Below are 24,292 nucleotides of genomic sequence, written 5' to 3'. Positions count from 1 at the left end.
GAGCCGCGTAGCTCGCGGGGAGCGGAAGAGGTGCGGCCACGGCCTCCGTGCGGCGGGATGGCGGCGGTGCCGCGGTGCGGGGGGTGGCGGCGGCCGGGGGCCGTCCCGCTGAGACTGTTGGCGTTGTTGGCGCTGGCGGGCGCGGCGGGAGCCGGGCAGCTCTCTAAATGGCGGGTCCCGGTGCCAATGGTGAGTGCGGGCATCGGAGGCCGAAGGTGCGCTGCTCGCGTGTCGGGGAACGTGGCGTTCCCGTCCGCGGCCCCCGGTCCGCCCGGGGTCCTTCTGCCCGAATTCGGCCACGGTCGGCGGTGGCCGCGGGGCGGAGGGAGGCGGCTGTGCGGGCGGCTCGGGCGGAGCGGCTCCGTGAGGCTCGAGGGGCCCGGGCTGGGGGCAGCGGCCCTGTGGCGCGGCTGGGGCCTGGCGGGGGAAAGCCGGGGCTGAGTGGGAGGCGAAGGGTTTTCTGTATTTCTGTGCCGAGCTCTGTGTGAAACGGCGTGGGGAAAACTGCGTTAAACTCGGTGTGTCGAACTGTAGAAGGGAGCAATGTGTGTTTCGTGTGAGAATGGGAGCAAAATTACAAGAGTTGGGATGAACACCCCTGTTGATTTTAAGAGTGAAAGTTTCTGTGGTTGGATAAGGTCCAGATCTTCTTATCGGCAAGAAAATGCAAATCGATATAATAAACTATGGTAAAATTGATTGAGTTTTGCAGAACGACAACAGAAAAGTCTCTTAAGCCATCTTTGTGAGCAGATTGAGCGGGTGGTGAAGCATGACTGGAAAATCCAGTGAGACTGGCTTCTGGTTGTCATTTGCTTCCATTTCAGTATTGATTTAAAACTTAGAGTGCAAAGCAATGTGTAAACTGGGTGTTGTGAAGCCCTCTGATAATTTCTTCTCTTTTTGCCTTTCCAGGGGAAGAAGTTCTTTAACTTTGGGAAGATTCTCTTCAGCAACACCACCATCTTTCTGAGATGTAAGTGGTCCCAAGGGCTTATGCTGTGCATGCTGTCACTCTACTGTTTCACATAGTCTCTATTTCACGTTTTGGGACCAAATGACTGTGAAGTGTTTAATGGAACTGATTGAAATGACACCTTGTTTCCTGTCACTGGGTGAAAGCTGCAGCTCTGATATCACTGAGTCTGAGAGCAGTGTTGAAGCTGTTGAAGACATGATCTGTTTTGGCTACAGCAGAAATGGAGGGTTCTGTTCAGGCAAGGCAGTGGAGTGAGATGGGCGATGAGAGTACCATTTCAGGTAGACAGTAATGAGGTGTGGGATGTGCTGAGCTCTGTAGTGAAATGTGCTAACTGGCCCCATGTGGAGAGAGTTTGAGTCTTGACTGGGTGAGGGGCTGTTTATATTGCAGAATCACTGGTGGGTGACTGTTGACTGTGCTTGTGAGGTTTTAGGGGACACCTACAACTCTGGAACTGATAAGAGGGTGAAATTAAACACTGAGACAGAACTTTCCTGAAGGCTGTTTTGTCTTCATGATCACGGTGTATGAGTGAGCTACAGAGAAAACACCTACCTTTGCAGACTTCATGTTTGTTTTGTTCTATTGTTTATTGCTGATCTGGCCAACTTTGGACTACATAGATCAGTGCCCTAAGGAGAGTATAAGTCAAATAGCCTTGATCTGTAAGCACAAAGACAGTGCTGTGATGTAGGCGACTTGAGGAAGTGGCTGATTTTGCAAGGGTGACATCTTTACCATGCACTTCTGAGGGGTTGTTTGCACTAGTTCTTACCAGTGATGAGAAGGTGAAGCTCTCCATCTGCTGATTGAGTAGTTATAAATGTAGAGTGTCTGTGATTGGCTTTTTGTGTTTGTATTAAATGAGGAAATGTCACTTCAGGAATAGTCAGTGGAATCCGTGCCTTTGTCACTTCCAGACTTACTGCAATGATTTCATTCTTTATAACTGAAAAAAATTATGGTGGTAGAACTATTAACTGGTGAGTTTTGATTAAATTGTATACTTCTTTATGTTTAGTACTTTCTGTATTATTATTCAGGTTTAAATTCAGATGCCTGCCTATCTTGGGACAGTGCTTCAAAGGGAGCTTATTAAAGTGCCTCCGTCAACCCCAGGTGAATCTGAAATAGGAGGCTAGTGTAAAGGTGGTTATTAGTGAAGACCCATCAGGTCAGAATGGTTTTCCCATTTATCAAGTATGGCTTAAATGCTGAGTTTCACAGTTCTCAGGAAGGCAACAGCAGGTCTTGGGGGAAAGAATAGTGTTTTGGGAGAGCATCTTGAAGTTTAGTAGGGTTTAGAAATAGCATGATCATACTGATATTGCTTGTAAGGTTTAGGTTCCCACAACAAACTGTGGTAAATCTAGTCATGAGGTGTATGGCTGAAAAAACCAGGAGTAGGAAGAAACTAAGAAACTGAGAAAAAAGAATTTGTTACAAGTCAGATTAGTGGCAGATCTGGCAGTAAGAATTTAATCTCCTGGCTGCTGATACAGACTGCAGTTATGTGGTGTCGGCCTTTGAACAGGGGTAAAGCTTTAACATTCTCTGGTGAAGACATCTATTTTACATACCATTGTGTTTAAAAGATTTACGTGGACTGAGATTAGCACCTGTGCTTCCTCCTGCTTTTTCTCTTTCCCCTTGGGTTGTTGATTTTTTTTTTTTTATTTTTTTATTTTTTTTTTGTGATGTAGTCTGTGTGGTGGTATCTAATACTTCTGCTTTTTGCTTCTAACTGAGAAAGCTGCCACAGTTGTATAGCACTGTCTGCAATACATTTTTTTTATCTGATGATTTTCTTAAGTGCTATTCTTGAAGACATCTGGTTTCCTGTCTAGAATCATGCGGGAAATCCCACTTCATCTATAAATGAGTATAGAGAGTTTAATATTTGAGTTAAATGTTGCTGGTTTTGCTTGAGGGCAAAGGAACTTCGATTTCCTTGTTGCTGAATTCAGTAAATGCTATGGGTGACTTTTCTGTTCCGTAGGAGTATTTCCTTTTCAGCATTCCTGTAATGATTGCTTAGATTGGTACATTATTCTGGTCTTGTCCTGTTTTGCTTTTAGTTGGTGTTGCTGCTGAATGCAGATCTTCTGAATGCAGATCTTCAGAAATTCTATCTGTTTTTAATAGATGGAAAAGGCATTCAAAGTATTTTAAAAATAATTTTGTTTATAGCACAGCTCTGAGGTATTCCTGACTTAATCAGTTGTATCAGTAAGGTATCTTTCTCTTGAGAACTTGTCATATACCCACTCCATTGTAAGTGTTTGTTGCTTTTTAGTTGCTTTGTTTTGCCATCGGCAACATCTAGGGCTGTGAGGAGAATGTATGTATACCTTGTTTTCATGCATACCAGAACGTGTCATAAAGAAACTTATTTTTCAGTGATTGCATTCCTTTTTTTTTTTTTTTTTTAAATTGTTTTTTTTCCCGTGTCTTCAACATTGGGAACTAGCTCTACAGAGGCTTGGTTTGGTAGTCATGTGGCTTAAAGCTGGGTTAGTCAGTTAGGATTCCTTGGCAGGGTCTCTTAATATCTTTTTTTTTTTTTTTTTTATCTGCTATGGTCAGTAGAGGAGACAGTCACTGAAAGTTCTGCATGTGTAACGGATATGTAGTCTGAGATAATGTACACTGTGAAATTGTGGTGACAGCTCTACGAGAAACGTGCTGTCATTTATTTTCTTTCGGTACCTGTTGACTGGCAGAGCCCAGAAGTTTATATGGCTTCTGAACTGAGTAATGGCTGCTGGTTTTGCTTACATGTGAAGTTTACCTTCTGAACGTCAATTTTTCTTCACCAGGATTTAATTTGGAATGAGATTTGAGAAACAAGAATGATGGTGAAATCTTTCTTGATTGAATGATTACTTTTTTGTTATTCTATTCTACTATTCTTAGTATATTAAAATGGAAAGATGTAATATTTGGACTAAAGGCAACGTTGCAGTTTTGACAGTGAGCCACTGTGGGGATGGTTGTTGACTTGCAAAGCTTTACCTCTTCTGTTGTATTGGTGATAATATTAGTGTGTTTTAGTATTGGTATATCAAAAGTATCTATGCAAATTCCATGTAGTATTAACCTGCTGTATACTGACATATAGAATCATAGATGTATGTTGGAAAGGGAAATAATTTTATGTACTGTGATCATTTGGAGTCACTGCTGTCATCTTGTTTGCTTTTTGTTGTTGCTGGCACATTCCTTGTTGTCTTAAGACCAAAAAAATTCCAAATGATCTTCAGCTCTTTAGTGGAATTAATGTGATATTACAATAGATGCATACAAAAACAGACTTCAGTTTTTTTTTCCACTGAACAGTAGTGGATTATTTGAGAGTAATGTTCTTTTGTTCATTTACTTTTTGTGTTTAAACTCAATTACAATAGTTTGGCACAGAATGGAAGGAGCAGATTTACATAGAAAAGATGCCTTATATGTTGTTGTCTTTTTAGTTGAAGGCGATGAGAAGTCTTGTGATCCCTCCCAAGGCTACAATGTTACGTGGTACTTAAGATATTCTGATTGCTACAATGAAGTCTTCAACTTTGGGGTAAGAACTGTATGGAAAATGTGGACTGTGGTTTTTTTTGGTTTAAGCAGGTCTGAAACTGAGAGGATCAGGGACTGCTTATTTTACATCATCATTGCTTTGTTGGCCAAAAAAGAGAACCAACTTCTGCGTCACTGAGAAGATGATGGAGAGAAATAAATCTTCAGCTTTTGGGGATTAATGACCTTTCTGGGGGTAAAGTGGATGTATTTGTCAGAATTCTTCAAAATCCGGAAGCTGAAATAAGTGTATCAACTTTGAACTGAAGTGTGTGAGTTTATCTGTCGATTGAGAATATTATTTACAGAAGTGCTTAATGACAGCCAATGGGAAATAATATATTCATGTTTAGTCTTAATTCTGTTCTTTTTCACATGTATGTTCAAAGAAGTAGTGATTTATATGAAAGGCGTAGTGTGTGTTTCAGATGTGGTAGAACACAGCTGTGGTTTATACTGTTTGTAACACATTTTCCTTGTTTACTTAAAATATTAACTATGACAGTTGTAACTATTAGCCTAGCACAGTACTGAGGTATTAAATCTCTTCATAATTATGTGGAGTTTATTCATACAGACTCAAGTTCTCGCTAGTTGCTTTACCACTGCAGGAGTAGATTTTTTTTTTTTAATTGAGTATTAATTCTTACTCAGATTTTGTGTGTGTTTGTGTGTATCTGTATCCTTTCTGGAGGGAAAAGGGTCCTGCATGGCTTCTGGCCTATTAAACTCTGCTTAAGAGTTTATTCAGAGGGAAGTTTTGGTGCTTTCCAGGTCTTGCAGCTGCCTGCTCAGATGAAACATTTGATATAATGAATACTAATTTAAATTCTCTTCTCTGTTTGGCAGGAAGAACAGGCAGAAAGTTATTTTGGGACTACGTCTGAAGAGCATCCAGGCTGGTCAGGGTACTATGCCACATCTTCTCTCGTCTTTCCAAATTGCTCCAAGCTGTTCAAGCCCCAGGTATGGATAGAAATTTTAGTTTGCCCTATTCCCTCATACAGCAGACAGATGGCATTAGATCCTGCTAAATGAGGATCACTCACATGAGGATTGCTATAGGTTGGAAAGTACTTTTTTTTTTTGGTCTGTTTATGAGAACCAAATTGCAGCAGTGACTACTGAATTTGTGCTTTACTTTTGATTTTCTGTTCGACTTGTGACCCACCTTGAGAAAAAATACCCACACTTTAAAATTGAGTTCTTCTTTTTGTTTGTGGTTATGTGCTCTGAATTTCATTTAGCACTAAGAGCTGAGTTATGGAGGTGTACTGCTAGATGAGTAACAGTGAGCATCTCTGGCAATAGAACGAATCTCCTGTTGAATTTGGCCCAGTGGAGGACTGGGAAATTGGTTAAAAGAAAAAGAAAACAGAGCGAAATGGTGGTTGAAATGGGAAAAAAAAAACAAGAAAGACAGTGCCATGTGACTTTGTGAAATAATGTTTGAACAAAGGCTCTGTGCCAGCTATATATATCACCAGAAGCTGTGCAGTCACATTAGTGGTGGTGTCAACGTAACAGTCTGGTTTTTCTTATGATGTACCTAAGGATTTGAAGCAAACTGTGCCATGTTGTGTCTTTATTGAACCACTCCTGATTTAGACAAGAAGGTGTGAGTAGAAAATACTGGGAGTTGTCTCCCAGCTGTTGAATCTAGTTTTTTCTTCTTTCCTGAAGAAAACAGCTTGCCTAAAGGTGACTTGAAAAGGTTTTTTAATGATCTGATTTGCACACCTCTAACTCCTTTCATATGTGAAGATGACTTGAAAGGAGTTTTTAAAATACACAAATACTGCCTACTTTTTAGGTTTATTAATATTAGAAATATTTGTTCTGTTTTTCCATGGTTTTATAGAAAAGCTGTTGAGGGCTTGTCTGTGTAATATGAACTGAGGCATCTCAACTGAATATTGATGAAGCTGGGAATTTTAAAAACTTTTAGTGATTTTTTTTCCTCCCATTCCTTTGCAAAGTCTACTGAAATTTTAACAAGTTATTCTTCCCAGGTATTCATTTTTGAACTTTGATATGAATGGCTCCTTATTAGTTTTTGGCTTTGTTTCTTGTGATACAGTAGTTTCACTAGGTTTAGAGTTTGAGACAGTTGGCAGATCCTGGATCCTTGTCTGCATAATAGACATACATTTTTCTGGGGGCTTTTTTTGCATGTACCAAGGCAGAAATCCCAAAATCTCGTGTCTGTCCTTGCAAGTGCCATTTAGTAATGGAGGTAGCTAACAGATGCATATTTGGGAAGTAACATTAATTTCACTGCTGTCATGTCTACAGATCCAGCTCTAAAAATACAGACCTGTTGTATAAGAGAGGAAGGAGAGAAGCAATTCTCAAGTGACAAAATATTAATCTAAGTATTCAAAATTCCCTGGACAGTTGTTTGATTTAATTAAAGAAATGAGAACTCTCCAATGCTGCTGCTGTTTCAGAAAATCCTTCCTTAAATCTTTAATGGCAGCGATGTCATGTTAACACACAGTACCTATAAATACTGTACGTTTTAAATTTTTTTCTTTTTTTTTTTTTTTTTTTACTCTTACAGGTTTTCTATAAAGAATTTGTTCATCCAGAGCCTCTCTCACCTGAGAAACAAGAGGTATATTTTTTCCTTGTAGTGAATGAGCATAGAAGTGAAAGAAAGAGTTTTGATATCCTGTCTTATCCATTTTCTGTTTTTCTCTAAGGGCATGAAAGATAAGGCAGAGAGTGAGGGAAATCGCACGATGGTGGCAGATAAAACTGTATGTATTTTGAATTGAAATGCAATTTGGAATCCAGTGGTGTAGGATTTTTGCAATTTTTTTAGAAGAAGAGCTAGAAATTATCTAGTGATGTTTACAGGAGTAGTACAGTTTTGTTGCATGTTTGTTTTGTTTTGCAGGGACAGGTGGGTATGGAAGTGGGGGGGATACTTTCTGAGACTTTCATTTGCTTTAGCCTGAAAATAGATTTGGGGGGAGAATGGGGGTGGAGGAAATGGCTATAAGTATATTTATAATGATTCTTCCATGTGAAATATAGAACTTTAATCATTCAAAATCATGGTGTGAATAATTTAAAAAAAATATCAGCCTTAAGGTGAAGTAATGAAGTAATCACTGCTGTAAGAGATCACTATTATTTAGAGATTACATTTGTTTTCGTCTTGACCTAATCAGTACTTTAAAACATTGTATGTAACAAGGTGAATGATTTCTTTTGGGTTTCTGTTAGCATTTTTATTATGTGTTATGTTCAAGTCTTAACCAGGAACAGTTATTAAAATAACTTCACACTGAATTTCCTGAATGCAAAAAAAAAAAAAATAAAAATTCACTTCCTTATACTATTAACAAGGCCATAAGGCTAGAAAGTAAATGTGTGGCTGTGGAATAAGGAATCAGTGCAGCAAAAGATAGACTTTTCCTTTAAAATACATCTATTTTATTTCAGGCTTGGTATTTTTTTAACTAAGCAGTTTAACTTATATTAGCATAAACATTTTTGATGCATAAAATTCTGTTTGCTTTAAGTCTCGTAGTCAAGAGGACTCTTAGAAGAAAAGCATGGACTTGATACTGAAGTTCTCTTGGAGATGCCATTATTAAAACTCTTGTACTAGGTCTACTTTGGTCTTGCAAGCAGCGTATGTGTACACAGTCCTAGCTTTTACCTCAGAGCTTCTGGTGAACAATTGCAGTTCTTGATATGGTTTGGATTGCCTAGTTGTAGAACTAAGTTTTGTGCACTGGAACTCAAAATAAAATCTCTGATTTTATGTATTTATTTCCCTATGGTTCAAATACTTAATCGGGTAAGCTTCCTTGCTCTTAGTTTACTAGTAATATTTGGTTCTTAGAGGCATGAGAGCTTTCAGAGGCAGTAGTAGTTTCCAGAGGAAATGACTAATAAGGAATTTTTAAAATTCTCTTCAGTTTATCTTTTATCTCTTTTATCTTACACTGTAACTTAGTCTTCGCCAGAGAGCCAAGTTGTATGCCGGTGCCCTGTTGTAAAGCACTTACTTTCAGGAGTCAAGAAGCATCGCTGACAATCTGTATTCCTAAACTGACAACAAGGAATAGCAGCTTTATTGAATTCTTTGTAATGTTTGCAATACTTTTGAGATCACTCTTGCAATAAGACAGTACACAATTTCTTAGTAAGCCCTCATCACCTCTTCAGTCTTTTAATGATTCTTCTGGATTCAAATGTAGGCAAATTTCAGACTATTTAGATATGACTCATAAATTAATTAAAAAAAAAAAAAAAGTAACAAAACAAAACACATCAAATATTTATTAACAAGCTTTAGGATCACGATCAGATGAACTTTTTTTTTATATGGAAGATAGCACCCATGTATGGAGAGCGTACTCTCATCTATTTCATGTACTATTTTGTTTTTTCATATGTTATTTACATGCAGACATTTCATTTTCAGACAATGAATGCTGTTATTAAAACTTGGAGAGATGGGCCGTATATATTTATTGTGCAAATTGGAGTTACAGCTCCGAAAGATTCTGCTAACAAACTTAAAAGAGCGGAGAGAACAACACCTGCCTCAAATCCTAAAGAAAAGCTCTTCACAAGTAAGACAGCTAAAAATATACTGCTTTCTTAATGTATAACATTCTGACTGGTTTCTAAGGTACTTCTTTATATATACTACTTAGTTCATTTTTGTAAGTCACTATCTTTGACTTCACATAATATACATAGTACTGACCACAACATCTTAAGATAATGTGATGACTTTGGTGGCTAATGAGAGTGGTTTGACAATCTTAAGGTTGTTGGTCTATCAGCTTAATGATGGAAGTAGAGAAAATACCCAAGCAATTCAATTTTGAGGGTTTTTTTTTTTTTTTAATGATCAGACCAACGTAATGATTTACATCAATAAGCTCAAATCATGTAGAACATAATTTCAAAATGACAGCTATGGCCTTTATATTATCGTTGCACTGATAGATAAAATACAATTATCCATGTTTTAGAGAAGACTTAAAATCCACTTAAAAAGATAGTACGTGTATTTTCAAACTTTACTGTTACACATTAATCCACAGCACAAAGTACTGTAACTTGAAGTGCTACTGCAAGTTACTTGGTCACAAAGCATATAGTTTTAATTGCTTTAATATAATTTAATTAGTTGAATATGTTACGAGTTTTGTACTTGATTCCAAAGTGAAGTTAAATTTAAAGGCTTCTTCCATGAGAAGATGTGGGATTTCTTTATGCTTGAGTAAAAATTAGTTAAGTACCTTATAACCTGGCTTCCCACATTTGCTTCCTGCTTAAATTGGTTGCTGTGGTGTTTTTTTTTTTTTGACAGTGACAGTAGAACTCAAGGGGCCATATGAGTATCTATCACTTGCAGACTATCCTCTGATGATTGTAAGTAAAACAGTTTTGCTATCAAGTTGTCAGTGGATGTGAATCTCTGCTAAATACTCTCTTTCTGTGCTTAAGGGTGACAAAGGCTGTCAAAGCTTTCAAATACTAATCTGTGAGAAGTTTTTCTTGTAGTACTACATACAGGGTAGGGAAAACAGGTGTAGATTTCAGATATTTGCATATGCCGTTAATTTCTGCTTATGGATTGTTTGACTTGACGACTGTCAGTTTTTGTAGTTCCAGAAGGTATCAGTATAATTAAACTGAGCAATTTTACTGACACTCTTGTTTTTTTCCTTAGTTCATATCTTAGAAAATTCACTATTCTATTGTTTTGTTTACAGCTGCTGTTTCATTTGGCGTTGCTATGTTCTCTCATAGTCTCATCTTCCTTCTTCCACCAGCTATCCTCCACACTATGAGGAGGTCCTCAATACTGCTTAATAGTGAAAGCATAATTGAACTACAAAGAGCAAATTCCCCTTTTGTTCAAAGGGATTGCTGACTTGATCGATAGCTGCTTCTGTCAAGGATGCTTAGAAAATAAAAGAAGTTATCTAGTGTAGGCAGACTTTAGCTGGGGATCAATAATAAGTAAGATATCTAGCCTGTCTTTATTGTCAAGAGAAAACTGTAAATAGGAGAACCTCATGGTGTTTCTAAAATGTGTTTTACTTGCTGCATAAGTAAGAAGTTTCCAGCATTTCTGATGACTTGTATTTTGTAGGTGTGAATATCTGCATGTGGCAGGTCCAGAAAAAGGTCTCTGTCTACTTGTTTCTGTAATGGAATATCTGAATATGAACTGGCACATTTAGGTCCTTTGAACATTTGAACTGTGTGGATGCTTGGGCATGAAAACCTGTAAGGATCAGAAAACTGTTCTAAGAGATGTTTTCAGTTTGTGGAAGTTTTAAAGGATTGTGTAGCTAACTTCCATGCTTTTTCTGTAATGGAATGTTTGAATTTATATGTATGATTCTTCAATTTTTATTTTTCTTTCATCTGAGTGCACTACTTCTTGCTTCTCTTTGTATAATAGTTTTTCATGGTGATGTGTATTGTGTACGTATTCTTCGGAGTTCTGTGGCTTGCATGGTCAGCCTGTTACTGGAGGGATCTCCTGAGGATCCAGTTCTGGATTGGTGCTGTTATCTTCCTGGGGATGCTTGAGAAAGCAGTTTTCTATGCAGAGTTCCAGAACATCCGCTATACAGGGGAATCTGGTAAGTGACAATTGCAACTTGCACTTTCATTGATGGGCACAGCACTAATTATGCTAATATTGAATTAGTTGCACATATTGAATTAGTTAAAATTCTTCTGTAACCCTATATGATTACTTGAGGATTGCCTCAAAACAAAGAATGTGAAACAGAGTTTCTGTATGTCTTTTAATATACTGTAAATTCTTTTTATGATCTCTTGACAGCCTGTGCTCTTCTAAAACTAAAATGCTGTGTCTAAAACTTCTGATGTAGAGCTTCAGGAGCATAGAATGCTAGATTCTTTAAATATTCACTGTAAAACTCAATTGAGGTTTGAAACAGGACTTCTGAAGTGCAGCTTGTGATTCACATCTTACAGTTAGCCTTGGAAGGAGACTTTCAACTGTTTATTGTGACCCCATTGCCAATAACCTTTGGCTTTCAGCCAGTAGCCTGATAACTCATCATAGACAACTCTCAAAAAAAATCCTTTGGGACACTGTAGTATGCTTCCATCCTACGAATGAAATGAAGTAAAACTTCATTATGACTTTTTTAATTGGTCACATCACGGTACAGGAGGTTTTCTTGATTGGCTTGTTTGGAAGATTGTCCAGGCTAATATTGTGAATAAAAAAATGTATGGATCTTTACTTTCCACTTTCCTTGGATTTAATTTTCACTTTAAAAAAATAATTTTATTTTTAACAGTAAAAGACTTAGGTATTCTGAAACCTTACTCCAGACGTAGGCAATAAAGGCATTATACATTTTAATAGCCTACTTGCTGAAAATAAGTGTCTGCTCTTATACTACAATTATATGCAGTAGTCAATAAAATCCAAGTTATTTTTTATAACCTAGCATCTTCTTTGCTTTTTTTAGTTCAAGGAGCACTAATACTGGCAGAACTGCTTTCCGCTGTGAAACGTTCACTGGCTCGAACTCTGGTCATCATAGTCAGCCTGGGATATGGAATAGTCAAGTGAGTAAAAATCTGTTTTTCTACTAATTTAAGGTTGTGCTAATTTGCCTGCACTTTGCAACTTAAAAGATAGATGCTTGAGTTAAGTGGTGTAAAGCTCCTTCACTAGTCAACAGAGACATATACTTCCATGTGGTGATTGCTCCTTTTTTGCATCCCTTTGCTTACTGTTGCTTAGGGTTCTGAGAGTCACTGCTGAGCTCATAAATCTCTAGCAGAGATCTGCTTTAGGAGGCTTCTGCTCCTTATCTGTCTCCCCCAGCTGTATTATGTGGTAAAACAGTGTCATGTGGCATTGAGATCTTCTGTCAAATTGGGGTGTGTTGTGGGAACTGAAAAAGAAGATGGAGCCTGGGACTTCTTGAAATGGTAATAAAATGCTGAGGGAGTTAACTGTTACTGATCTCTTCCTTAGCTACATCAGGTCAAAAGACATTTAAAAAAAGGTAAGCGTAGGAGCACAATAATAAAATGATTCCAAAGACCTGGGGGTGACTTGTCACAAGAGGCTTTTATTTGCATGCCTCTTGCCTTGTGCTAAACTCGAGTTGATGTGACTTCATTCTTCTCCTGCACTAAAGATTAACTTCACTTTGTTTTTTTTACAGGCCTCGTCTTGGGGTTACTCTTCACAAAGTAGTTATGGCTGGAGCCCTTTATCTATTATTTTCTGGCATGGAAGGTGTTCTTAGAGTCACAGGGGTCAGTAACTGCTGCTTGAATTTTTCCTGTATGCTACAGGTTCTACTGTCTTAAAATTAAGAGCCAAGGGAGAATCCCAGAGATTCTCCAGAAGAATCCACAAAAGAAGGAAAAAAGACAATTGGCTAAATTCTGTAACTGTTGATGTGGTTTATTGATAACTCTTTTAAACTTGTCTGCTTTATGCATCTGGATGTAATTGTGTATTTTGAAATAGTTTTCATAATTTAGTCATTAGCTGGGTTCCAGATGCTGTTGTGACTTTAGATTGGGTAGAAATTTGAGGATGGAGGGCCAGTTCCAGACCTAAAGGTGATTCAACTGGCTATGAGTGTTGTTTTTTCTTAGTTTTTCTGTTTTTTTAAAAAAAGAAAAAAGTAAAAACAACAACAAAACCAAGCAAATCCAGCAATAAACAAACCAGTGTTTTATATTTGAGGCTGTACGTGAGGAAATGTTAGTGAGTTGTGCTGCTACTTGCTTCATTCTAGAAGTACTATTAGTGTGTAAATTTCTGTTATTGTTCACTGTTAGTGTCTCGGGACAAGGTATTTAACATGTTATATATTTGGTACTTTTTCAGTTTTTCTATGACACTCTGGCTCTGATAGCAAACTTGGCCCTGTCCATGATTGATGCCTGTATTATTTTGTGGATATCCTTTCATAAACTGTAGAAAGTTACAAGCTTGTTCACAGAACCGTTCATCTGATATTTTAGAAGCAGTAAAAAATGACTTGCTTTTATTATTTAGGACTTCCATAGTTGCTTGTATACTCAAAAGGCAACTTTTGCAACTTTCAGTCAAACCCGTGTGAGCATTGAGTTCTTCCATGAGTAGTGTAGAGGATGTAATTACTGTATCTCTAACAAGCTGATTGCTGACTTTCTATAACAGAAGTGGCCAGACTAAATCTTTGCAGCAGTGATCTTAACAGAGGCTCTTATTAATGCTGCTAAATTGACTTAATCTGGAAAACTACTTCTTGCCTTGCTGACAGAGAGTTGGGAACTGACAGTGTGCTATAGTTTGCTTTTGTCCTTTATAAACCGCTCTGTGCATTGAGTTGAACATCTTGTTCAAACACTTGTTTCTGTAATAAAACTCAGAAGCATTGTGGTGAAGTGTCTGCAGTTTCTCATAACATAGCCTGACACTCCTTGCTCCTGCACCTTGTTTCCTTTTCAGTTTGTTCTTACTGGCTCTCTCTTTGTCTCCAGGCCCAGAATGATCTTGCCTCCTTGGCTTTTATTCCCCTGGCTTTCCTAGATACTGCCCTGTGCTGGTGGATATCCTTCACTATTTTACTTGGTGGGGGGTGTGTTTTCTTTGAAATTTGTTTGAAATTCATTGAAAAGGGAGTGTTTGATATTGCTGCCATAGGATGACCTTCTGTTCTGCCATGAGTCTCCTCTATGTCTTAGAGGGTTGTGTTCGTGGGTGCGTGTCTGGGTGGGGGCTGTTGTTCATAAAACCTGTGTCCTTTTAAGTTTGTGTCCTCCTTGTCCTCTCGGAGGCTTTCCTTGACTTTCTGTACATATTCATCAGCTTGACTCAAACAATGAAACTGCTAAAACTTCGAAGGAATGTTGTGAAACTCTCTTTGTATCGGCACTTCACCAACACACTCATCTTGGCAGTAGCAGGTAAGCAGAAAATTACATGAATCAAATAAGAGTTAGTTGTTTTGAATGTATAACTTGATTTGATCACTAAAGCAGATCTTGAATTTAGTAACCGTTCTGTAAACGTAACGAAAATACTTATTATTTCTATCACTTGACCTGTTTCTAGTAGTTTGTCTCTGTCAAATGTTACATTGATGCTTTGGAGGCAGTAGATCATTAGTCAGGAAGTTAGTAAGAGCTTCTCTAATGGAGTGCTTTTGTCCCTCTTAATAATAACTGTGCTTGAAAGGTTTTTTTTTTCCTGGCTGGGCGTTGCTAAGATCATTTTTTAGTGTTCCTTCCTCCTTAGCTGAAGACCAGAGTGACTCTTGAAAAAGCAGTGTTCTTAGGATTGTAACACAATGTCATACCTGTATTCTGAAAGAATAAAAGTTGAGATTCTCTCTACAGCAGTGATAACTGAACTCCAGGAATTATATATGTTATATCTTAGAAGACAAGCACCTGGCAGCACTCTCATATATTTGGAAATGACATTCATACAGTGAACAAGAAAGCTTCTAACCAGCGTGTGTGCATATTTATTTATTTATTTATTTATTTATTTTACATAAACAACAAAACAGCACATTCATTTAATTGCCAGCTCTCATTAAATTCCTTGCAGCATCTGGTTCTCTGTCATCAGTCTCCTTAGCAGAGGGAGGTGTCACCTCTAAAACTGTTGAGAGCTTAGTTTGAACACTGGGAGTCTTATGTGTCAAGATCTGAATGTTTTTGTATTCAAGCAGATCAAATGGTTCAGTTACTGCAAGGCAGCTTGTATGTCAACCAATAGTGAAAGTGTTGTGTGGAAAGCAGGTTGAAAGGAACATAAGAATAGTAAATAGGGATAAGGATTTTGGTTAAATAGTAATTCCTTGACTTACACCTTGTGTCTTTGGCTGTGCCTAAACTACTTCTTAAGGTCAGGTCAGTAAGTCAGTCTCATGTTTTCTGAAACTAATAGTTTACTTCTCAGGAATCTCCCTATTTAAATCTTCACCCTTCAGTTGGGAAACACAATCCTGTTAGCAATGTACAAACGGTAGCACATGTTGTAGTAATAAGCAGTTTGTTTGTTTTAATCTTGCAGCATCCATTGTATTTATTATCTGGACTACCATGAAGTTCAGGCTGGTGGACTGTCAGTCGGTGAGTTTACACTGAATGCTCTCTGTGATTGGTGCCTCTTTTTTTTTTTCTGTGACTTATGTCTAGAGTAGTAACCACACAGTAAAATTATCACTGTTGTAGGAAGTAGCCTCTTTCACACGTCTAACACATCTTTGGAAAGAGCTGAAAACATGGATTTTCTTCCAACAGCTTCTATTTGTGCTTCTGTTTTCATTGACAGGACTGGCAGGAGCTATGGGTGGATGATGCTATCTGGCGCTTACTGTTCTCAATGATCCTTTTTGTCATAATGATTCTGTGGAGACCTTCTGCTAACAACCAAAGGTTCAGCTTTTCTCATCTCTTTCTAAAAATACTGTTTTGGGGAGTGCTTGTTTATCCAAATTAGCCCTGTTGGGTGATTTCAGTTGCAGTATACTGATCCATAGCATACTAATGTAGGATACTAAGCAGCATATGCGGGAATAGATGTGAGAAGTCACATAGTTAAAATTCAGTCTGTTCCTGGTGGTGAACTTATTTGAAAAGAAGTCGTTTGAACTCTTCTTCATATAGTTGAACACAGGTCTTCAAAACAATATGCTGCACAGAATAATGAATAAATGTTAATGTTGGAGTAATAACTCTTACATGGCAATACACGTTCCTCTAAGTTATCTTTCTTTCCCTCCTAAAGGTTTGCTTTCTCACCACTGTCTGAAGAGGAGGAGGATGATGAGCAGAAGGAGCCAATGTTAAAGGAAAGCTTTGGTAAGGGCAAAATTTCTTTCCACATGATTTGGAGATGTCTGGGGAGAGATGTCTTTCTGTCAGGGGGTAAGAAATAAAAATAAAGTTTGTTACTGCTGTAGAAGTGGAGGATGCAATTGCCTGTTGCAGAAGAAGAATGGCTTTATATTTTACATTTGCAATTTGGTGTTTTCAGATGACATTGAGCACACTGCCGCTGTTGTGGTTGTTTTACCATATCCATTGGACTATTTTTTTTTTTTAATATGAGCAATGTCCTGTTTGCATCCGGCTATGATGACGGAGGTCTCTTAGATATTGTAGTTAGTCAGTGGGTTAGTTTGCAGTTCCTCTTTTACAATCTGTTTGAATTATTCTAGTTTATTATCTGTTCTCTAAACCCTGCAGAAATCATCATAGAACCATAGAGTAGTTTGGGTTGGAAGGAACGTTAAAGATCATCCAGTTCCAACACCTCTGCCATGGGCAGAGTTGATGCCTGCTAGATCAGGCTGCCCAGTGCCCCATCCGACCTGGCCTTGAATGCCTCCAGGGATGGGAGAGGCACAAATTCTCTGGAAGTGAGAGCCTCCCCACCCTCTGAGTAAAGAATTTCTGCCTGACATCTAATTTAAGTCGACCTTCCTTTAGTCTCAAACTATTCCATGTTTATAGTGAACAAGGGGGAAATGTCCACTGTAAACATACGGATGGACCTCAAAGCAGTCCTGCTTTATAACACTAGGTGGCACCTTTCTCTCACTCCAACTACTTGAAATCTCTGTACTATGTCTGTTATCCTTCAAGCAAAACCATTTGTAAGCATTGTAAAAAGGGTAGGTGTTACGCATACTGCTGCTGGGATAGATGAGAGTCATTTGAGAAAGTATGTATTATCTCCTAGGTGTGTTTGCCAAATCATCTCTATTGGCTGTCTGGCAGGCTGGGAGATGCATGTTGCTTCTCAGCTCTTAAACAAGGCTGGTCAGCAGTCAAGAGGTAAAATAAATTTGGAGAGTTGTAGAAATCAGAGAATGGCTGAGCCTGGAAGGGATATCTGGTGATCATCCTGTCCAAACAGCCTGCCTAAGGGAGTCAAATAGAGTAGGGTGTCCAGGGCCACATACAGACAGCTTTTGAAGATCTCCAAGGAGGGAGACTGCACAGCTCTGAGAAGCCATATCTTTGATCCTTGCACTGGTTTAGAGAAAAAGAATAGAAATTGCAGTTTTATCTAGGAAATATCAAAATTCAGGACAAATAGGTATTTCACTTATCAGGACCTTAGTTACCAGTCTTTTTTTCCCCTTCTTTTGTTTTCAGAGGGAATGAAAATGAGAAGTACAAAGCAAGAACCAAATGGGAATGTAAAAGCAAACAAAGCTGTAAGTATGTCCTCCTTAACTGAGAGAACCTTTTGTTTGTCTGCCTCCCAGTAGTTCACAATATGCAAAGCTGTCAGCTTGTAAATGTGAGTTTCCTGATTTGGTTCAGAGTGGGAGTGTGTCAAAACTTCATATGTATACAGTATCCTATGCTCCTGAAAAGGAAGTCTGCCTATGGAGACTTGAGAATTCAGTCTGTTCTTTAGGAATGCTCGCACAATCCAGCATAGATAGAAGTGTGTAATGCTATATTCTGATAAAGAATAATACATTAGTCTAACAAATTTGTCAGGCTAAGGAAGTTTTTTAATTTTAAGATTTGTGATTCATTATGGGTGATGTGTACAGTGTGAATCTGTCACGAGTGACTGACTGCTTTGCTTAGTAACAAATAATTACGGAGTTATTACAGAATCTTAAGTTGTTAATAATTTATAGGTTTCTTTTCTCTGTTGGAATTTTTTTTTCTGTAATTCAGAAATCACTTTTAATGTTTTTCTCAAGTAGGCTGTGAAGAAAAATACACTATTTTGGGAAAAATGACTTGTTTTCCATTTAATTTCTGTACTTGTAGCAGGAGGATGACCTGAAGTGGGTAGAAGAGAATGTTCCTTCTTCTGTGACTGATGTGTGAGTATTTTTTTTGTAGTCACAGTACAAGTGGGCTCCTCAGATAGTAAGCACTCTAATGTATTTTTTGTTCCTACATCTTGCATGCTGCCCTTACATAAACAGATACTGAAACGAGTCTGGAATTGGCTTCCTGTTTTTTTTTTTTTTTCTTTTTTTTTTTTTGAGCAGTCTTCCACATGGTTATGCAGTTTCTCAGACTTACGATTTATGCTGCTTGAACATGTGCTAACTTACAGAACGCTCTCTCTGTGAAAACATAAACTGATTTATTTGCACTTCACTGAAGTTAAAAAATAAGAAAATAAATCTGGAAAGCAAAGAACAACCAAGCACCCTCTTTGTCTGAGCATCTTACTGGATGTAAATCACTGAGTCATTTCATTTATTTCTGTACATTTTTGGAATATTGAGTCATTTTTATGCAATTTAGTCAGCTGTATACACAGTCCATATGTATTCTGCTTTTAATGCTAGTTCTTACATTCTAAGAAGATCAGTATGTGTATCTAAATTTTTCATAGCAAGTTCATGGATTCCTTGCATTCATGCATTTGAATGGTAAATTTTGGCAGATTCTTTAGATTTAAGAACAAAGCTCTGCTTGGAGACATTTAAAGACAAAAAAATCAAGTGAAGCTTCAAGAGGAGAAAAAAGTACATTTTCTCAATTGAATTCTTTTTTTTTGTGTGTGTGTGTCTGGGTCAAGCAATTATCTATTTGAAAAACTGTAGGTTTCCTTAGTACTAGGCTGGTATAAGCTAGAAAGGGTCACTCTGAGGTGGTCTGCAACAGGGCTTTCTGTCCTTGAAAGTACATTGATCAGGATTATGAAGAGCTGAAGTCTCAGTACGTAAATGGAAGGTCTGTTGTGGCTGAAAAAGGCTATGATACCAGTGTAACTTGTGTGATTTTATAAAAATTTTTTTTCATTACAGCATGGTCCCATATCCTAAATGTCTTAAGTATGGCTTAGCACTGTTTATATATTTACAAAATACCTCTTTTGCAGTTGCAGTCAGGCTGGTAAGATGCTGTGAACACAGCTTATTTCCTTGCAACGTGAAAATTGTTCAGTTCATAATGAGAAGTCAGAAGCAGAGTACAAAATTGTGTTTGAGTTGTGAAGGTCATTGAGAGATTACTACTTTGGCTCTTCCTCCTCCTTGTATTTTTCTTTAATATTTATGTATTTAACTGAAAGGTCTATCTTCATTATTGTTCTTTTTTTTTTTTTTCTGTCCTAAAAAGCTTAAGGTACAAGGTCAGGCTGAAAACAGTTTTCAATATATGCTCTTAGTAGGCGCTTCAGTTTTCTTAACTATCTTTTTTTTTTTTTTTTTCCCCTGCAGTGCTCTTCCAGCTCTTCTGGATTCAGATGAGGTCAGTGAACATATCTTTAGTACGAAACAGTCTTCTGACATACCAGAAGAGTCACGAGTCAGCTGCTAGGGACTTGGCTTATTAGAACTAGTCTCTGATCTTGCCAGTGCAATATTAAAATACTACTAGGGGGACAATAAGAAGCAGAACCATGATACAGCTTTTGAGAATGCAGTTAGGTCTGAAAGATTTGCTGTCTGCAATGCTTGTAATTTTACACACAGAATCACAGAATCACCCGGGTTGGAAGGGACCTCAAGGGTCATGTAGTTCCAACCCCCCTGCCTAGCAGGGCCACCAAACATACACATTCAGAGGGATTTTAGGAATGATTGGACCTGTATCGAAGAATAGAGTTCAACATAAAGCAATAGTTTTTTGAATTACAAGCTCTTCCTGCTGTAGTCTGTGTGTCTATGCAATTTTTTTGAGGTTTCCTACTCAGTTTCACTTCCTCTTCGTTAAATGATTTGGGAGAGATGTGATGCTGTGGGGGAAAAAAAAACAATTTAGTTAGGTAGTTTGGAGAAAAATAGTTTTGATCAGCATTGTGAGTAATGAATACTGTTGTAACGTTTTGTTGCAAAGATATTCTTAGCATTATGATACTGTTAAGTACTTTAACACCTGTAGTGAATTTGAAAAGCATTGTAATATATCTAGAATTTAAATGTTTGAAATAGGAGTGGAGCAGAAGCACAGTATGACCCATCAGATACTTAGGGAGAGCTGATTTCACAACAGTGAAAACTGTGGTGTGGGCTTGTGCATCAATCATGTGTGAATGATGTGATCTGTTGGTTCTAAAAATAGTGGTATGTCTGCTGTAAGCCGTGTTAAAATGCACGAGTGTGTATTGTGTACATGCACAGCATATCACCTTATTTCTGAATAATTTACATCTCTTGGGGAAAATGATAGAATTGGAATTTCTTATTTTGCAGGAAAGAATGATTACACACTTTGAAAGGTCCAAAATGGAATGAAGGAGGAGGCTTTTGCTATTGGAATTGGAGACATCTCTTTTAAAGTTGCTTGGTGGAGCAAGTACATCCTGCTGATTTGTTTCTTGATCTCAGTCTTGGAAGTTTGACACTTTATTGTCACGAGGGCATCTTGCTGTGAAAGAACTTCACAAGGACACTGATAAATCTTTTGGAAATTTTCAAATTGCGAAGTTGCTGCAAGTTTGGATTTTTAAGCAATTTAAATGTGTACTATTCCAGCACCTTCTGTAACTTTTTTCAAATATTTAATCTGTGAAACTAAAATTCCTAATGTCTGCTTGAGGAGTTTATATTTTAATGTTACAATTGACACTTAGAGGTGAATTGCCTTTACCTTTTTTGGTGGAGGGTGGCAACAGCAGGAAATAAGCACTGAAGAAACAACAGACCCATTTTCTGGTAGATAAGGGCTTATACTGTCATGTTGTGTGTCCAACATTAATGAAAGGTTTTAGAGAGAAGCTCCCATTGATGAAGAAAATTAAGAAAGGAGATATTTGGAAAAGTTACAGTGATAAGAGTTTTAAATCAAGTGCAATTTTATTCATAACACTGTGTAAGAAAGATTTTCTATTTTAAATGCCATTGACCTATAGGTAACAGTTGCGTAGAGCTAACCCTTGCTGTTAGCAAGTTGGCACATCTCATTGCCGGCAATGTGGTGGTTGCCTGGAAAAAATTATTCGCCCCTACCTTCCACGTGTTGCATGGTTTAATTCAAAGGGAAACAAAATACCAAAAAAACAACAACAACCAAACTCCAGACACACTCCTGCAGTGTTCCACAATTGCTTGACTATTCATGTTAAGCAGCTACTTAAGCAAACATTTCAGAAAAAACTTTCCTCCATGCAAATCTCCCCCCAAGAAGTCGGCACTCTTCTAAGAGAAGATGGTATTGCTTCCTAGAGGGTGTAGGCACTGCTGCACCACGAGGCCTTGATGGTGTACACAGTGCTGGGATATTTTTGTTTCCAGTGTCTGTTTAGAATTGCCTCGCATGTTAACAATTTTAAGATGGGCTTTCCTGTTACAATTGATCCTTGTAGCCAAGATCATTGTGTTTAAGTCAAACTAGAAATTTTCTATACAACTGATGTTTTTTTGTTTGTTTGTTTGCTCCTTTTCAAATGAAAAAGAGCTTTTTGACAGTTTTCTATTTATACTCTGTTCTTGGTTGTGGAGGCTTTGCATGCAAAACCTTACACAGGGAAGCCCAACACAGACTGTATGACAAAAGCTCTTAATTTGGATTCATATTCTTTACATCTGATGGTTACCAGGTAAGTGTCAGCACAGCTAGACTTCTAGGGAGCTGCTAGACAAACCTCTGTGAGTACTGGCTTAGGGAGTTAGCTTTTCTTGTTCTTAGCTCATAGCTGTCTCAGCAGAAGTGAATGTGTGCCTGTACTTCATTCAGCTGTGAAGTCTAATAGCTTAGCTCTTGTTCATCAGCAGCAGCAACTTATACTGGCTCATGGCACTTTACAGTAGAGTAGCTGAGGTGCAAGTGCATAGTGTCTTCTGTCAGCTGTGCTGTGAAGGCAGTAAATCCCAAGCAGATGGGCAGAGAAAAAAGGTGGGGCTATTACATTTGACTCTGCTTCTGCAAGACTTGTTGTGGCATACTTCTTCCAGCCCTTATAGGCCACAGATACATGCTGTAGAGTCTTTAATTAGAAAACACTTCAACTTTTAATTTGCTATGCTTAATTGATTAAAAAATGAAACAAACATGACCTCCATGCCCTTTTGGGGAGAAGAAATTTTGTGAAATAAAGCTATTTGTCAATATTTAATGTTTTTTTTTTCCCAAGTCCTGTTGCTTTGGAGTGGATTTTTTTTTTTTTTTTTTTTTTTTTTGAGACAAATAAGGAAATATGTTCTCTATTGGAAGCACAAAAGAAGTTTGTATATACAATTTAATAAAAGTTAGGCAAAGAGTAGAAAGGCTTGCATGGTTTCCTTCCACTTTTCTCTCTCACGTGAGTGAACAAGTAGTATTAACGTCTTCACAAAGCTTCCTTGCATAACTCTGTGGCCTTACATTTACAATTTTTTTTTCCCATTAGTCTTTTTAAAAACATTTTTCACTACATTTGGCTTATCAACTTGTTGAAAAGCTAACATAGGCAACTCGCACATTTCTGAACAGAAGTGAAAGATCTGAAGTTTCTCCTGCCAGTCCTAGATTACTAATGTAAAAAATGAAATAAATACAGCAGTTTTCTGATACTTTAAGCCTACAATTACATTAGGTTTGTCTTCTGCCTTCTTCCTTTCTGTCCCCTGTTGGTATCTTCCACAATACTGGGAGTAGCTCTGAACTCCACAGATGACTTAACTGCATTAAACATCCTGGTTATAGCTTATTGCTTTCCTTGGTAGCTCCTCTGTTTGACAGAACTTACATATCCTTGCAGGTTATATCTGTGTCTGCACACACAGCAGGCTCGTGCTGTGACCTGTTTGTGATCTTAAGGAGAACTTTTTTTCAGAGATTTGTTCCCAAAGTATAAATGGATAAAGCCAGAAATCCTGCAGAATTGTTAACTTTAATAATGTAGACAGGAAAAACTGAAGTAAAACGTAGACATGTTCTTTTGAACCATACTGTAAAGTTAACTGTACAAGCTATTCTGAAGACTTGAGCGAGTGAACAGGAAGGAAAAAAATCACTATTCTTAGGCCTCATATGTACAGATGTTTTTAGTGACTAGAATGGTATGTAGAAACTGGCTTCAAATGTTATCTTCACCAAGATGTTGGCAACTGAGAATGCAAAATGGCAGCAATTTAAACATGGAGGGAGGGTTTTTGTTTTTGTTTTTTTTCAAATGAGATTTTTGCCTTTGTGATCTGTGTGGATTATTTTTCATTTTTGAAGACTGGCTATGATAGTATTGATACAACTTGTAGCATTTTCATGCTGCACAGAGGACTGAAAACAGTAGCAGTAGTGAGGAAGATGATGATGGTGACCAGCTTTTTCTTAGGGTGGTAAGATGATGCCAGAAACTCTGAAGGAGAGACTAAGAGATCATATGACGTGGCAAAAAAATTTAACAGCTTAACAGGCACAATGTGAATTAAGATCATAAGACTCGGTAAGACAGGGTATGTTTGTGTCAGATTACAGTCATAGGGGTGTGTTTATGGTTTTTTTTCATCATTCTATTTCCTCTATGGCATTGCATTCTGAAAAAAAAATAAGTATGCTACTCTTCAAAGTCTGATGAGGCCAGATTGTACTTTGGTAGAGATGGGTTACAGCCACTTGCATGTTGAGATATTATTACCTATTATTACTGAAACTCACCCTTCCTTTCACTACAGGGTGCTACCTTCCTCTTGCTGTTGTAGTAATCTTAGTTAGGACAAGGAGACCTGACATACCCAAGGCACATTTCCCTTTGCAAAAAGAATGCAACTTAACATGGTTTCATGCTTCAGGTCTCATCCCTGGGCAGGAAAGCAGCTGGATGGATGTAAGAGTGCC

General features: G+C 37.9%; 1 protein-coding gene across 2 annotated transcripts; it reads left to right on the top strand.

The window, feature by feature from the left end:
• The first annotated feature begins 22 nt into the window (after positions 1-22).
• On the top strand, positions 23-22,587 carry TMEM87A (transmembrane protein 87A). 2 transcript variants are annotated; one of them, XM_052696986.1, is made up of 20 exons: positions 23-189; positions 916-976; positions 4,456-4,553; positions 5,402-5,518; positions 7,116-7,169; positions 7,258-7,314; positions 8,997-9,147; positions 9,897-9,958; positions 11,001-11,184; positions 12,052-12,151; positions 12,760-12,853; positions 14,075-14,147; positions 14,396-14,500; positions 15,618-15,676; positions 15,879-15,982; positions 16,335-16,408; positions 17,711-17,772; positions 18,347-18,402; positions 19,756-19,786; positions 20,731-22,587. In XM_052696986.1, exons 1-20 carry the CDS (start codon positions 58-60, stop codon positions 20,770-20,772), a joined length of 1,716 nt encoding a protein of 571 aa, XP_052552946.1. In that variant the 5' UTR covers positions 23-57; the 3' UTR covers positions 20,773-22,587. The 2 variants fall into 2 exon arrangements, with proteins under 2 accessions (XP_052552946.1, XP_052552945.1); XM_052696985.1 differs by lacking the exon at positions 14,075-14,147 and adding an exon at positions 13,437-13,512.
• Positions 22,588-24,292: the final 1,705 nt, after the last annotated feature.

The sequence above is a fragment of the Tympanuchus pallidicinctus genome, unplaced genomic scaffold (genome assembly GCF_026119805.1).
Source record: "Tympanuchus pallidicinctus isolate F22 unplaced genomic scaffold, pur_lepc_1.0 scaffold3, whole genome shotgun sequence".
NCBI lineage: Eukaryota > Metazoa > Chordata > Aves > Galliformes > Phasianidae > Tympanuchus > Tympanuchus pallidicinctus.
The sequence above is the reverse complement of the archived record's forward strand: the minus strand, read 5'-3'. Positions and strand labels throughout refer to the sequence as shown.

Bases quoted from the DNA above. Each gene is read 5' to 3' on its own strand.
- TMEM87A (XM_052696985.1), top strand. From the start codon at position 58: ATGGCGGCGGTGCCGCGGTGCGGGGGGTGGCGGCGGCCGGGGGCCGTC. The intron at 12,152-12,759 runs GTGAGTAAAAAT...TTTTTTTTACAG, and splicing joins CTGGGATATGGAATAGTCAA to GCCTCGTCTTGGGGTTACTC. The intron at 15,677-15,878 runs GTGAGTTTACAC...TTTCATTGACAG, and splicing joins GGCTGGTGGACTGTCAGTCG to GACTGGCAGGAGCTATGGGT.